Source organism: Citrus clementina, unplaced genomic scaffold (genome assembly GCF_000493195.1).
Source record: "Citrus clementina cultivar Clemenules unplaced genomic scaffold, Citrus_clementina_v1.0 scaffold_7, whole genome shotgun sequence".
NCBI lineage: Eukaryota > Viridiplantae > Streptophyta > Magnoliopsida > Sapindales > Rutaceae > Citrus > Citrus x clementina.
In genome coordinates this window covers 8646160-8661420 of record NW_006262075.1, presented here as the reverse complement: position 1 = coordinate 8661420, position 15261 = coordinate 8646160, and the positions used below count along the sequence as shown (strand labels likewise).

Below are 15261 nucleotides of genomic sequence, written 5' to 3'. Positions count from 1 at the left end.
ACATGATGGAAATGCATTTTTTATACGTGGAGATTGAATACGGTTAAAGAGAATCATAACACTTTTTTAATGGGATATGTACAATTAGACACATCGATATAAAATCAATTATCATTTACTAAGAAGCTGCACTTACAGCATCAACGACATCATCCGACTCATCAACTGGCATCTCATCTTTAAACAGCAATTTAAAGTAGGGAAGAACTTTAGGAAGTATTGGCAAATCTGCTAGGTTAATGCTCATCAAGTCAAATGCAATGCATGTTTTATGCATGTGTGTCTCATCAACTACAGGAATTTTAGGGTATCTTTGGCTGAAGTGAGTGAGAATGATGCGATAAACACCCGCAGAGGAACCCACGTCTATGGCTTCCTTGGTTGTGCTGTGGTTTTTCGCTATAGCCTCTTCCATCATGCCATCCTCGAACGTCGCCTGCACTAAGTCAGAGAAACAGTAGTCATATTTTAGTGGCACTCTGTTCTCCAAATTCCTCCTTATTTTAAGAGCCTTAGAACTATATTAAGTTTCAATTTCTGAATCACCAAATAATATCATCATTGTAGAAACATTTCTTATTTTGCGACATTACATTACCAACTAGAAACTTGAATTTGATTACACAAATTACCTCGTGTATAAGAACAGTTGCTCCTCGAGATGCTTCTACTAGTTCTGGGCAGGGCCTAGTGTCACCTGAATACACAATCTTCCACCCAGGTATCACTTTTCCAACACTATTGATTCTTTCTGCTGCCTTCAAAGCGAAACCAAATGCCTGTGGACAGTGGACAACAGGAAAACTAATCAACGTCTCCAACCCTGCTTCATTTAGCACATTCTTAAGGTTCTTTAGCAATGGGAAAGCCGCATTGTTGTCAACTGGAATGCCAGGTCCCTTCCAAACACTCTGCATACAGCTTCCTTTAGCAAACAAATTCGCCTCAGTTTTATTGATCAGCCCCTCAGTACTAAATGGACTTCCAGGAGTTGATAGATTCTTAACTGGTTCACCATTGCCCTCAAAATCATTCCATGAAGCTTCTCTAGTGTACCTACAGTGAAGGAACTGCATGTCTAGATCTTCAAGTCTTTCATATGCATCTAGGTACCTCTTAAGAGGCCCAGGGCCTACAACAAGCAATGGCTCATGTGGCACACCCTTCAACAAATCACGTCTAAGAGCGAGTATTCTTGCCAAACCCGCATGGTGATCAGCGTGAATGTGAGATATCCAAATACACCTTAGCTTTCCAACTGCACTGTCAGCGCCCTCTACACCATATCTGTTCTCAAGAGGCACAAATCATTGTGTATTAGAAAGAATGAATAAGATTCCTCACTGAAAAAAGAAAATAAAAGGAAGAGGATGGGAAAATGTTGCAAAATAATTTTGTTTTCTCATGCAGTTAACCCACCCTCAAATTTAACCCAAAAACCTCCTAACCCCAAATTGAGTGGGATTCAATTCTAAGATCTCTTGTACACTTAGATACTTACAAGAGACTGTACTAACTAAATCGGTTGATATAGAAAAAGTAAGATATAATTCGAAGTAAAAAAAGTGTTACCTTCTTTTCAGTTGACCCAGGGTTCCTTCACCACAATCTAGGAGCAAACTTCCTTTGGAGAAAAGATTAACATATATAGAACTAACATTCCGGTATTTAGAAGGCTGGGATGAACCAGTTCCCAGTAGAACAATCTCCAAGTCATCTCTTCTTACATTGTCCAAACAATTGGGAAGTCTATTCTCGTCCAACCATGACTCTTCAATCATGACTTCATTGTCTAGCATGGGACAGTCATCCTTTAACTCCCTAGGCCCTTGCCAGAACTGGCTGATCTGATGTGCTGCATCTACAACTTCTGGAACTTCTGAAAGTAACTCATTCGTTATTTCTGAGGGAGCCTCTAGACTTGGGATATTAGTTCTGTCGATTCCAAGATTAGCAAGAGGTCGCAGAGTGAACTGATCAATAGAAACAAAAGTTCCTTGTTATTTAACCAAATGAGCAGTTGCTGAAAAAAAAAGATCAAAAAGGAAATTACTATTTCCAGAAACAAACATTGATCATGCCAATGATGAAAGAAGTCATTGCACATGGATGCTACATTAGGATAACAAAGTCTGATTTCTTTAATTTTTTTTTTCTTCCACTTCTGAGATTACTAAACTGAAATCAAGGACATAAGTCATCATTCAGCCAGAGAAAATGATAAAAGTTTTCATCAAGGTAAAACAGAGCACTGAATTAAGGGGGATTTTCACACTCAAAACCTGGAATACTAAGCTTGAAGAAATGGAGATCTTTCTTACCTTGAGGAGATTCTCAGCACAAATGCTTGGAACAGGACCCTGGTACGATGAACAAAATCAACAACTCAGTTACCCCTAATATTTCAAACAATAACTTTTGACCTCTGACAATAGAGAACTTATGACATTTAGACAAACCTCGCTTGCACTAGACTCTGCTGCTGAAGTATTAAAGTGCGGAAGAGACCAAAAACCTGAAGCTGGAAACAACTGCGGACACAAGTAATTAAGTCGTGTTGTTATTCTTGCGCTTGATTTCAGAATTGGGATTTCCACATTCTTCCTACAAAACGCAAAATACAGGACTGGTCAGCAAAAGGAAATGCAGGAACAGCTATTGCTAACAAAGAAAAAGCAATGTCAAGAAAACTCTCACATTTCATGTCCAGCCATAATATGTTGGGCAGAACCAAATCTCTTCATCCACTTCTGGTAGTTGGAAGTGCCTGTGACAGAAACAGGACTTAAATGAATGATACAATTCACTGTCTTCGCACATTGTGGGTCACCCGAGAAATCTGCATAGTAACTATTGAGAGATTCTGCAGACAACAACTCCAATACATGAGATTCTGTTGGGCAGTCAACAAGGAGTACAATCGGGCCAGGAAGAGAAGGCCCCAAAACATCACTTGGATGAACCTAAAATTAAGACAATTAAACCTAGATGTTAGACCATATTGAAAGTGGCATATATTGCCATGAGCATATAAGAATAAATTCCCCTTCATAAAATAACTTTAAACTAACCATAATATCTAGGGTATCTGACTTCACTGATTTCCCAGATTGCAGTTCTCTATATTTTGGCCCAGGTTTTAGTCCAAGAGCAACAGCTTTTTTTGGGTCAAATTTTCCTGTAATTTCTGGCAATTCACAAACATATATCACCGATGTCTCGCCGGGCTTCACAGGAGACCCATCTGAGCAACTCGGTTTCAGGAGAATGGCTGATATTTTGGCCAACTCATTATCAACAAGAATAATGTGGTTGGCTGACTTTGCTGAATCAGGCAGAGAAGCATCAGAGGATGGAGCTGGTCCAAAACAGTGTGTATGAACCATGGCAGCATGTGGAATGAAAGACTTCATTGCATCAACTAAATACTTAAGATCTGAGGGACCCCATACATTGACCTTCAAATGGAAGAGACTACAATTTTAGATAGAATTCATAGACAAGCAAATAAAATGTAAATAAAAATTGCGGGAAGGAAACCAATCGCATATGAAGTCGAGCTGACACTCACAGACAATCCTTCATCTCCTATGCCAGCCAAAGTCAAAAGCAGACCTGCAATGTAAAGTAATAACCCAAGGTGTTTTAACAACCATCTCTTTGCCTGAGCAGACCAGTTATAATATTAGTGCATGATACTAATGCTAAAAGCACCCTATCTTTCTTATGAATTCACCGAGTTCAAAACAGGAAACCACTGCCAATCCACAACCTACAGATTAAAGAAATTTCTGGGAAATAGCATCCCAAGTTGATGCTCTAAAGGGTTTTCAATTTCTAACCTCTTGGTTTGGAAACAATGATCTGATTTACCCTCCCTAATCCTAGGTGTTTCAAACCAAGTCTATAAGCATTTCTTTTGCTTATAGAAAATACTAACCGAATGAGAAAATTCATAAATACAATAATTCTAAGTGTTTTAAAACAAGTTTACAAGCATTTCTTTAGAAAATACAAAATGAAAGAGAAAATTCATAAATACAACATCATAGTTCTCCATGAAGGTACTGACCTGGCAGTCCACCCGCAGTCTCTGAGCAGACACGAGAAAGAAATATGTGGTCTACCTAAAAAAAGCTCCATAATATAAGTACATTATCTTCTACTAGATCATTTTCGTAAATTCAAGATGAAGAAACTAGGAAGCATATATCATCAGAAGACAGAAATTAAAGGTTGCTTCTGAATATTCCCTACCTTTGACAATTTAATCTTATGCTCTGTGCAGAACCGTTGCAGTCCCTGAAAAAAAAAATACAACATATAAAGGCTAAATGAAAACCTTGGTAACAAACAACAGAGAATAATGAATTTCTCATTCGCACTCAATGATGCTTACCTCTCCAGCATTGAAAATAAACCTTTGGTTGTCAAAGAACAGCAGGACCGAAGGTGAAGTATCCTGAGTATCCATCCCGGTCCCCAAAATCTGTGATAAATAAAATTGGAAAAGATATCACAAACCAATAAGCCAACTGAGAACATTTATTTGTAATACCAACACGAAATTTTCAACTCATAGTCCAATTGCACACCATAAAACCAAAAAATAAAATAACCCCACTTCAAAAAATTCCATTATTAAACAAACTGCAACAACCAAGACCAATGATTTGAAATCCACGAACAAACAATATAGCCTTAAAGTTTTATCAGTCCCGCGATCAGACACGTTAATCTCAAAAACTAAAACAAACCCAGTTCACAAAAATACAATTAGAAATACCCCAGAATGCTAAAAAACTTACCTGAACATAAGATAGTGTATTGATGGGATTAAGCTTGCGAACTTTCAGCTGAAGTTTCTTCTTATCGTGAACGTCCTTGTCTCTGCCCTCGGCCCTTCTTTTATTAAACCCGAAAGATGATTCCTTAGCGCTTTCTTCCATTGAATGATCCTCTTTATCTTTCTCTTTCTTGAATGTGCTTCTGTTTCGCCTCTGGTTCTGTTGGGGGAACGGAGTGGAACGCTGTCGTTTTGAGTAAGAGAGAATTGTAAAGAGGGAGCGGTGGCGGTTTGTGGGCTTAGTGGATAGTAGCGGAACTGAGAGTTTAAGTGGAAAGAGAGAAGAAGAGGAGGAGGAGAAAAGGAGGCGCAAATTTGGTGTAATAAAAGGCATTTTCCGTTTTAGTTTCTATTTGTTGTATTTGTACTATTCGTCAGTTGAGGGTTTTAGCAGGGGAGAGTTTAGAATGAATAGAAAGGAGAAAGATAATGGTACTCTCTTTTCTCTCTTCCTCTTAGGGGGCCAAATCCAAAGTGGCCCAAAGCACTTTTGAATTCTTAAAAATGCTTTTTTATTTATCTAATAATATCTTTATAAAAGATGATTTTACATTATAAGATTGTAAATATATTATTTTTTAATAAAATATTATGCAACCGTGGATGTTGTTTATTAATTATTTACTTATTCATTTTTACTTTGCCCTAAATTAGAAATATTCAGTTAAGATTGTTGGAAAGCGGATTGATCTTGATCTATCATCTCATATTTTATAAATTAATTTACCTTTTATTTTAATTTATGACTTCCTATTTCTTTATATATTAAGAATATTAAAATTCATGAACATTTTATGATTCTAAACTATGAATCTTTTATTATTATTATTATTATTATATAGTTTAAAAAAGAATTTCATCCACTAAAATAGGAAAATCGTTAATGTCATAATTCATTGATTCCGAGGTTGCTATTGACTGAAAATAATATCCATTAATGACAAGTGATTTTACAACACTCAACGAGCCTGCTGGAGTAGCTCAGTCGGTTAGAGCGTGTGGCTGTTAACCACAAGGTCGAAGGTTCAACCCCTTCCTCTAGCGGCTTAACTTTTTTACATGGGCCCGGTTAGGTTTTCCCGGATTTTAAATGGGCTTCAATGGGCCTCCATTTCGGGCCATGACGAGCCTTAGCGCAGCCCAAAATATTATTAGATAAGATGAAAAAAAGCCACCACACATAGCAACAATTAAAAAACCCATGCAAGTGTTTTTATTTGTTTGTATGCAAAATATCCAATTTCTTCTACAAACAGTCTAATAGTTGTACGAAACTTTTCAATCATCAAATATCAGAAAATGGGCAGTCTCCAACTAAACTCTTACAGATTGGCTTCTCACTCACTACCTTACAACTTCAACTGCACTACCAACTCTCACAAGAGCCTTAAATTCTATAACCGTGTTAGCTTCTCTAGAAGCAGAATCAGAGCCACTGCCACAATCCCAAAAAGTGATTCCCAAGCAAATGCAGCTGAAGAACCACCTGTAGTCAATTTTGCTTTTGTTCATGTAAGTGAAATATACTAAATATCAACTTTACAATTAATTACTCAAGGACAGAATTAATTTTACCTTAATATAAACGTCCCTGATTTATTCGAGAAAATTTGGGTGATCCTTGGTGAGTGATATGTTTATTGTAATTTAATGGCACATTGTTTTGATCGTTTTAGTCAGTTTTACTCCCGGATGGAACTCCAGATATACATTTTCGGACGGCATGTGGAGGGCAGAAACTTAGGGATATAATGTTGAATTCTAATATTGATTTGTATGGCCCGTATGTAAGTGTTTCCCCCCCCCCCCCCCCTTTAAACTCTCATTAATGGATAAACTATGTTCTTAGCATAGTAGAATTGAATATTAATGCATATTACAAGATTATTCATACCTTTCATTTGCAGGCTAGACCTCTGTCAAACTGTGCAGGAGGAGGAACCTGTGGTACTTGTATGGTGGAGGTGAGACATTATATAGTTTCATGAGACGTGTGTGCGCGCATGATTTTAATGGTGATTTGCTTTTTTCATATATTCTAGATCAGTAGTCAGCAGTACTGCTATTTCCAAGTGTTAGGTTTCAGGTTTTTTTGGCCATTTCCAGGGCCCTTAATTGTCAGTGACACAGTCTAAAGCTGTGTTCTCTGATCTGATCGCTCATTAGTGATTAATCTTTCATCTACTGTAAGGTTATCGAAGGAAATGAGCTGCTAGGCAGTCGAACAGACAAAGAGAAGGAAAAGCTTAAGAGGGTACGTGTATAATTAAAGGCAGTATATGGTACTCTCAATATGAGAGCATAAGTGCTGATGCTGAACCCGAGATTTAATCATATATTAATGTTTCCCAGACTCAAATCGATGACTCTATTCTTAGTTATCGGCTGTCAGATACCGAGAGGATATGTAACATACTTCTTGAAGATAAATTGATTATGATATTGATTTGGATGCAATGAGATCACCTTCAAAGATGAGATAGCTTCTCCATATTCAAAAGAAATTCTTCTTTTGGAGATTTGCTCTGTGCAATATGTTTTTACAGTGTAATTGCTAATGTATTTTGTGCATAATGTATCAAATAGTTGAATGCTGAAGCTCATTTGTCGTATGCAGAAACCAAAAAATTGGAGATTGGCTTGCCAAACCACTGTTGGAACACCTGATTCGACAGGGCTGGTCCGTGTGTCTGTGTGTATATCTATATATTCTATCATACAGCAATTTTTTGTTTCAACGAAACTAAATTGAAATGTTTGATATTTGATGCAGGTTGTCATCCAGCAATTGCCTGAGTGGAAAGGACATGAATGGAAATACGAAAAAATACCGACTTCAGAGTTGCCACAATGACAATTTATTGTGAGTTATTAATTGTAAATCATTAACAGTTGTTTGAAATCTTAGTACTGCGACGGTGAGAGATCATCTTATACCAATGTTTAGAAGAAGACCTGCAGTACTGATTGCAATTAAAGCTTGAAAATAACTAGTAAAATGAAGCATAGCAACAAGTATATATGGCAAAAATGAGAATATAAACTGGAAGACAAAAATTTGACCATTGATTTCAAACTTGAAAGACAAGGGGAATACTTAGTACTGTGCTGGCTGGGAAACCATAGTTTAATGGAAGGTTCAAGGAAGTTTCAGGATAAGTTTAAGGATAGTTGTATCAGCATACACACAATTCAATACATCTGCACAGCTTCCAAATTTCCAATGAAAGTAGCTAGATCAATCCAAATGCAGGTAAATACATTAGAATTGAAAAGGTCTTTGTTTTCTGTACTTATCCAAAATTGAACAGACTGTCCTCCTACCAATGTCCATCATCTTCCAGTCCCATCATTCTTTTACAATTATTTTTAATATAAGTATCTACCATTCATGAAAAGGACCATACCCCAATAATCATCTGTGTTAAAAAAGCTCTTCTAACTTCAAAATTCTTCTGTCTTCGATCCCATAACATAATGTCGATCAGCTTCCATTTTCAATCCTCCCATTGTTCTCTTCTCTCAGATTTTCCAAGTCCCTTTCATTTCTAAATCCAAGTTCACTCAAGTCTTGTTTTGCCATTAAGTTTCTGCAGAAGACCAATGAAAGATTATTGGGATTAAGATATATAGAAATTCTTTTGAGCTTGATGCATATAAGTAAGCAATTCATCAAACATTCTCTAATTCAGCAGTGCCCAAATAGTGCCTTTGTTGTTTCTTTCCCAGTGAACCAAACTATGCATTGATTGGGCATTCCCGTCCAAACAACTTTTAAGGGATTAAGGTTATATTGGACGATGTTGTGAATGGCACAGTAGTAGGGAAAACCACAGAAATCACTAATTTCTGGAAGAAAGATTCAAAGTTTTGAGAAGATACTGTCAACTACCAAATATATCATCTAAGGTGAATCGTAATTTGTTTTGCACACAAAAAGACAATTTAAGCCATCCTTGCATTTATCTCAACCTCTCAAATTGCTATCAAAACAATTAACAAATACATGAACAATGTTTGATCCTAAGGTAATTAATCTCCTTAAACAGCCACACAAGCCGTTGGCAAATAAAATTAACTCCAACAAGATCTATAAATCATCTCTAAACTGCTTATGAAACTAATCTATTTCAGCTCTAGAACTTAGCAAAGACAGCCGTGAGTTGCGAAAACAAACAAGACATGATTTCATAACAATAATTACGATAAAAAAAGTACAACCTTTAGCGAAGCACTATATTGTTCTCCTACTAGCAGCATGTTCTATAACATAACAAGCTAAAATTGAACTTTAATCCAATTAGCAACCACAAGCTGATTTGCAAAATCTGAATAAGATTAAATAAAACTCACTTCGCCATACGGCATTCAAGATACTTCTTCGAGAAGATCCGACAGTTTTCAGATTGGTGCCCAGAAGATTTAAGGCAACCGATGTAATCTTTCTTCTCCTAAAATACAGAATAACAATGTTAAGACTAAGTAACTAAGCAAACCTAAGCTAAAATTCATTACTTTATTCATCCGAGAAAACCAAAAAGGAAGGAAAATACCAGATCACATTGATGCATATGATCTAAAGGGAAGACTCCTTTCTCAGGAGGAACGGGTCTCGCTCCCCTGTTACCACCAAATGCTCCACCTGCCAAAAATATTTGGTCTTTTATTTAATTTACTGCTAAAGCTCGCTAAATTTTTATTTTTATTTTTTTTACTAAATAAGTTATCTACTAAAATCAAGACTGCATTTTTTATTGTTGGTTCAAGTGCAGTCCCATAAGGAAACATGTGAAGCAATAACAGAAAATGGAAAAAAATAAATCATGGGTGGAGTTACCTGCGCTCATTTGATAAGGGTTTTAGTTGCTTTCGCTTACTGAGTTGGCTTTGCTGATCTGCTTTAAAATTCTCGCAATTATCGGAGCTGTTTTCCAGTAAGTGAAGACTAGAAGCTAGAGATAGCGCGTGCCCGGCAGAGAGATTGGGGACAAGAGAGATGTTTGTTTGTTGGCGGGAGCGACGGCGGTGGCCGCAGCTTTCGGGATTTCCTTTGCAATTGGAGTCCCTTTTTTTTTTTTCTCTTCTCCTCCTTCCCGAGTGGTTTTTGAGGTGCGAGTGGGAGACCGTGACAGGGGAAGGGCAGATTTCAAGGGGGTCATTGTAATTTCAAGTTTATTAAAGGTTAAATTTGTAATTTAACCTAAAATGCAAAATTTTCTGCGGAATTTCTTTGTGACCATCTCAAAACAAGAATTTTCTTTTCTTTGTTTTAAAAATTTAAGTTATGATGATGATCTATCAAAGGTGTATGGAAATTAGAACATAACTCAAAAATCGACAGATATATAACCATAAAAGACTCAAGAAATAAAAATTATAATCTCTACACCAAGTTTATGAATAAGACTCGTTTTCTTCTATAACGGATAAAAGAGTCTTTACCACTCGACTAATGACTGAGTTGGCCTAAACAATAAACCTTTGCTTGATGATTCTTGAAAATGATAATCTAGTATGAAAAGCTTCCCTTACTAAAGAATTTCGAGAACTGATCAACTTCAAAATTGTAAAAATCAAAATAGAGATTTTTTTTTTCTTGCAACAAGAATGTTTAAGAACAAGGACTGGTTGCAAAGAGTCAAAAAGTACCAACATAAAAAGTGGATCAAATGCCTATCAAATTCAAGACCGCACACGAGGGGCAAGAGGAATAGATGCTTGATCTTCTGCCAAAAGTCCTATCCTAGAAGTTATAAACCATAAAGAATAGTTATAATACAAATGTTAATGAGTGAACGCATTCCATAAAAAGGGAAGAATATACAGTTTCGATGGATCGATTGAATATTTTTAATACATATGAAGATTGGCTGGCTGTCGACTCTAGCCTAAGTGAATGAATCTTCACCCTTTTGTATTCTTTAAGCCAAAAAGAAAAAGAAAAAATCTGTGTATATAAGATAAAATTTGTTGCCGGCCTCTTGCATCCACAGATGGATGCAGGCAACGAAATTGCAGAAACCTATTCTGTCCATTGCCGTACTTGTATAACTCTTCTATTAACATAAAATCTGTACTTGGAGTTCAAAGCATAAATAGGAAGCTACACTGGCGATGTGCTCGGAGACGAAGAAGTGGTTGAACTTAGCCGATGTGCATTTGGATGCTGAATTATTACTAAGACAGACTCTTTTGAGCTTTTGTCATGAGAACGAGATGTCGGCTACATCAGCACAAAAAAGCGAGTAAATAGACGTGTTGACTGATGTACTGGTTTTGGAGGTTAATAAAAGTTGATGGAACTTGAAAACAGCTACATTAATCAATTCACTGAAACAAGCTTGAGTTTAAAATGCTTACCACACCAATGTGCCACTCGTGACGACTAAAATCTTTGAACGCTGCTGCGTCCATTTCCTGCAGTTAGAAGAATCAGCATTATAAAACTGAATGCCACAGTCCCCTTTTTTTTTTCCTTTTCTAATCTCCTGCAGGTTAAAGTGTCTTGCATGTATGTTTATGCCATGTAAATAAAATCAAACTCGGAGCAGAGAATAATAGCCCAAGTAAAGCTCCTAAAGGGTTTGATAGAATATCTTTTTGAAGAGGTCAAATGTGAACATGAAACTTACAATACTATAGATGGGAGGCACCATTGTATCCCCTTTAGACTTTGTAGTTGGCATAACAGAGAAACGGGGTGCCAGGTCTTGTGACCTAAATGTCCACCTGACAGAAGCCACCAAAAAAGCAGTTACCGCATTGAAAGAAGAATGGCAAATCAAGGAATATGTAATGATTTCTTGTAATTTTGAACTAGTCCAAGAATCCACATAATTTTAAAAACTACATGTGCCTTAGGAACAAAAACTCACGTAATTGAGTTACAGAAACATACCCAATGTACAGAAAAATGCAGAATTGCGCCCATTCTCGAACTAACAGGCGAAGCCAGTAATTTTCAGAAGAGTCATCCACATTAAGGTATATCTGGCATTCAAATAATTAAAAAATCTCAAAATTCATGTCCCCATTTGTTGCATCCAAACCTATAACTTTAGAAAAGAGGGTGAAACCAATAAATTCCTACCACAGTTTCTGCCATAGCTACTATCTGCATTGCTCCCTGAAATTTTCTGCACAATTCAAGAGAAACAAGCACATCAAGTTCAACAAATTATTCTCCTTGCATTTCTTTGGTAGAGAGTGGACTATTTACAGATAAGAATTTATGTTGTCAACATATTCAAACATTTCAGAACACATACTTGAACATAATATACTTTGTATATACAGCATCATGCATTGCCTGAACATCCTCATCCTCTATGAAAGCCAATTGTTCTCGCAACACAGCGAGATTTTGAGAAATATGGTGGAAAATCACATAGAAAGAAATGAAATAATTAAGCAGAAGCAGAACCTGCACAGCAGAAAATTTAAGGAATCGGTACGCTGTCTTAAGGAGATAGTTTAATGCTACTGAGAAGTTCATAAAATCAGAAAAATGTCGGAGATTGATGCCATTTTGACAGCCTAATGTATTAAGTAAATAAGAAACTCACTGTGAAGTAAGGTACAGAAGCTCTGTACCCAACAAGAGTCAAGTAAAAGACACACCCAAGTGCAGCTGTAGAGCGGCGCTCGGTTACTGATAGACGCTCACACATAATGCAGTAACCATGAGAGATTAACAAGAATGACACAAAAGAAGCTGTCTGAAAGAGTATTCCAGTAACATACACACCAAAGGACATCCACAGAGAGCATATCTGAAGATGAAAACATGAATACCTGCAAGAACGATGGCTCAAATTTAAACAATCGTTTTCCAAGAAAAGAAAAAAAAAAGTTTAGATAGCTAGAATTTGGAGAAGATAGAAACAAAAGCACTCATTCTCTCAAAACTGTTAACTTCACAACTCTCCACCTTCTGTTTTATAAAACACTCATTTTTTTTCCCCAATCACATCACATATACAAAAAATGTTGGATTATTATACCCACTTTGTTAATATATGGTTCAATAGATACTTTCAAGATGTTGTATGGAATACAACCACACATAATCTCATTAAAAGCATAGGAGTTTACCATTAGTTACCCATTTAACATGACAAGTCATGACTATGTATAATTAAACAGGTTCCAAAATATTTAACCTCCTCCATTTGATAAACTATGTATGCTCAAAATACATCTACATATTTTATGATTCCCATAGGGACCTCGCAATTCAATTAGACAATTGAACATCATACCCCAAATATAGTATTCTTTGAACCCTAAGAAATTACAGTCCTCTTCTGGTTATACATATCACCCTCCTCTAAAAGAAATGCAACACATTTGATCTTAACTCTACTAAAAAGGCAGACCACAGTGAAGAAATCAAAACAGCTGAAGAAGACAAACAATATAAACGCACAACTGTCTAAGAATTCACGCAACGTCTGTGATGAGTAAGCGCAAGCCATAAGATTGCCCAAAATGCTATAGCCAATTGCAGTTTCTTTTTGTTTGGACAATAGACATTATTATTATACACTTCAGTTGTCTATAGTTATTATTTGCTTAGGTTACAGAACATACCAGAACAGGAAGGATAGAGTAAGCTGCAATGCTTTAATCAACGGAACAGACGCCAGCGTCCACTGCAAATTATTTGCCTGCTCTAGTATAACAATAACACAATTCAAGACGTATCAACAAATGCAAAAGCCAAACCATTCAAGACGTATCAACCAATGCAAAAGCCAAACCAGTCAAATCATCATCTAAAAGAATAACACAAGTTCACAAAACTCAACGATCCCATAATACGCATAATCACAATAAAGGAAAACAAACCCATAAATTAAAAAAAAAAAAATCATTTTTAACTCTCACAGTAAGATCACAAGCCAAAAAGCTAACAAATTAAACACTGAACAAAGAAACCAATACCAACCCATCTAATCAAATCACTCTAAATTACGAAAAAAAATTACTTTTCAGATAAAATCAAATATAATCACCCGAAAATGGCGGTTTTTGTATGTGTTAATGGTCCAAGAACAAGCAGAGAGGAACCAGATCGACAAGAAAGCCAAGTACAGCGAAGGGAGCGGTCGAAACGACTCATCAAGCCCGACATGAACAGTTTTTGGTTCCATTTCGACGCTTAAGAAGCTCAAGCTTCGTAAATTTTAATGAATTTAAACAAGCGTTAGTTTCAGTTTTTCAAGCAGTTGCAGTTTCTGTTCTTTATATACGAGGGAAGCTCTGAGCGTGGGGTTTCTCTTTATTTTTATTTTATTTTATTTTTCAAAAATTGAATTTTTTTTTTTGGTTAATTTATTCAACAACTGTTCGAATAATTAATAAATGTATATTTGGTCAATGAGTTTCATATTTAAAACAAAAATTACAATAAAGTTATCAGGAATTATTATAAGGGTAAGGATTATTACTTACCTTATTTTTATGTGTATTCTACAAATAATGTTTGAAATTCTAACATTTGAGTGCCAACTTTAATTTCAATATTACTTATCACTTATTTATTATATGATAAATATAAAATTATTTATCATTCTATTATATCATTCAGTAGATGAATGCTACACCAATATTATTTATTTTTTAAAAAAAAAGTGTGATAGTATACCGTTATAATAAAATACACACGGGTAAAGATTATTAAAATGTTAATACAATGAGATGAATACTAAAAAATATGGATTTAATATGTTCATTTAAATATTGAAAGTATTACGAATATAATGAAAAAATTTCCTAACTATTGGTGCCTATTTAATATTTATGATATTTTTGGATCAGAAAATGAAAATTGAATGTAAAGAAGATGGGCCATGTTTGGAGGAAATGAAGTTAGTGGATAAAAATGCATGACGCTATCACACAACAAAACCACTTTTCAAGGTCCTCATAATTAGGCCTCAATTCGGGTGGATTAACTCAAATCATCAAAAGCTCGTTGAATTTGCTACGAGTCTTTGTTTATTGTAATTTCATTTGGCCTGCGTTTCATGGAAGTATTAGTTGTTTAAACGCCAACCACATTCGGGGCACAACGTGGAATCCACACACACACACCATTGTGAGGAGTTTTTTTTTTTTTTTTTTTTATAGTTTTCATTAATATATGTGATTTACATGACTCTTTGGGAGCCTTTCAATGGGATTGCCATTGATTTCATAAAAAACAATTGATATAAACCATCAACTTTTCCCCATACCTTGCAAATTTCTTTCAAAATTGGGTGGGTTGGTTATCAATTTGAATAAAATGAGTAAATGACAATACCTGGGAAAGGATGTGGTTTTAAAATTTGGTATGCATATGACCAACAACCAAGCTAGTTTAGGCAACTGGCTTTGACATTCTTAAAGGCTTAACACATTAAAGCCTC

At 35.8% G+C, this 15261-nt stretch overlaps 4 protein-coding genes and 1 non-coding gene across 7 annotated transcripts; 2 read left to right on the top strand and 3 right to left on the bottom strand.

The window, feature by feature from the left end:
* Positions 1–99: 99 nt before the first annotated feature.
* Positions 100–5266, bottom strand: LOC18036116 (tRNase Z TRZ3, mitochondrial). The gene is made up of 12 exons (XM_006426849.2): positions 4809–5266; positions 4400–4489; positions 4258–4302; positions 4073–4127; positions 3572–3615; positions 3072–3458; positions 2698–2963; positions 2460–2604; positions 2322–2360; positions 1573–1973; positions 633–1287; positions 100–436 (listed from the first exon to the last, which is right to left on the bottom strand). Exons 1-12 carry the CDS (start codon positions 5178–5180, stop codon positions 119–121), a joined length of 2817 nt encoding a protein of 938 aa, XP_006426912.1. The 5' UTR covers positions 5181–5266; the 3' UTR covers positions 100–118.
* Positions 5267–5816: 550 nt separating this feature from the next.
* On the top strand, positions 5817–5890 carry TRNAN-GUU. The gene has a single exon. It is a non-coding gene; the product is annotated as a tRNA-Asn (tRNA).
* A 212-nt stretch (positions 5891–6102) lies between these two features.
* Positions 6103–9698, top strand: LOC18036887 (photosynthetic NDH subunit of subcomplex B 3, chloroplastic). Of its 3 annotated transcripts, none has more exons than XM_006426847.2 (7): positions 6103–6358; positions 6523–6633; positions 6754–6810; positions 7038–7100; positions 7464–7526; positions 7620–7709; positions 9614–9698. In XM_006426847.2, exons 1-6 carry the CDS (start codon positions 6146–6148, stop codon positions 7698–7700), a joined length of 588 nt encoding a protein of 195 aa, XP_006426910.1. In that variant the 5' UTR covers positions 6103–6145; the 3' UTR covers positions 7701–7709; positions 9614–9698. The 3 variants fall into 3 exon arrangements, with proteins under 3 accessions (XP_006426910.1, XP_024036516.1, XP_006426911.1); XM_024180748.1 differs by having other exon boundaries at positions 9619–9673; XM_006426848.2 differs by lacking the exon at positions 7038–7100.
* LOC18036279 (cytochrome c oxidase assembly protein COX19) lies at positions 7886–10001 on the bottom strand. Its single transcript, XM_006426846.2, has 4 exons — positions 9684–10001; positions 9400–9488; positions 9200–9297; positions 7886–8436 (listed from the first exon to the last, which is right to left on the bottom strand). The coding sequence occupies exons 1-4, from the start codon at positions 9691–9693 to the stop codon at positions 8331–8333; spliced, it is 303 nt and encodes a 100-aa protein (XP_006426909.1). The 5' UTR covers positions 9694–10001; the 3' UTR covers positions 7886–8330.
* A 633-nt stretch (positions 10002–10634) lies between these two features.
* On the bottom strand, positions 10635–14084 carry LOC18036278. Its single transcript, XM_006426845.2, has 9 exons — positions 13864–14084; positions 13439–13515; positions 12412–12640; positions 12115–12269; positions 11937–11982; positions 11745–11836; positions 11479–11575; positions 11207–11263; positions 10635–11069 (listed from the first exon to the last, which is right to left on the bottom strand). Exons 1-9 carry the CDS (start codon positions 13999–14001, stop codon positions 10950–10952), a joined length of 1011 nt encoding a protein of 336 aa, XP_006426908.1. The 5' UTR covers positions 14002–14084; the 3' UTR covers positions 10635–10949.
* Positions 14085–15261: the final 1177 nt, after the last annotated feature.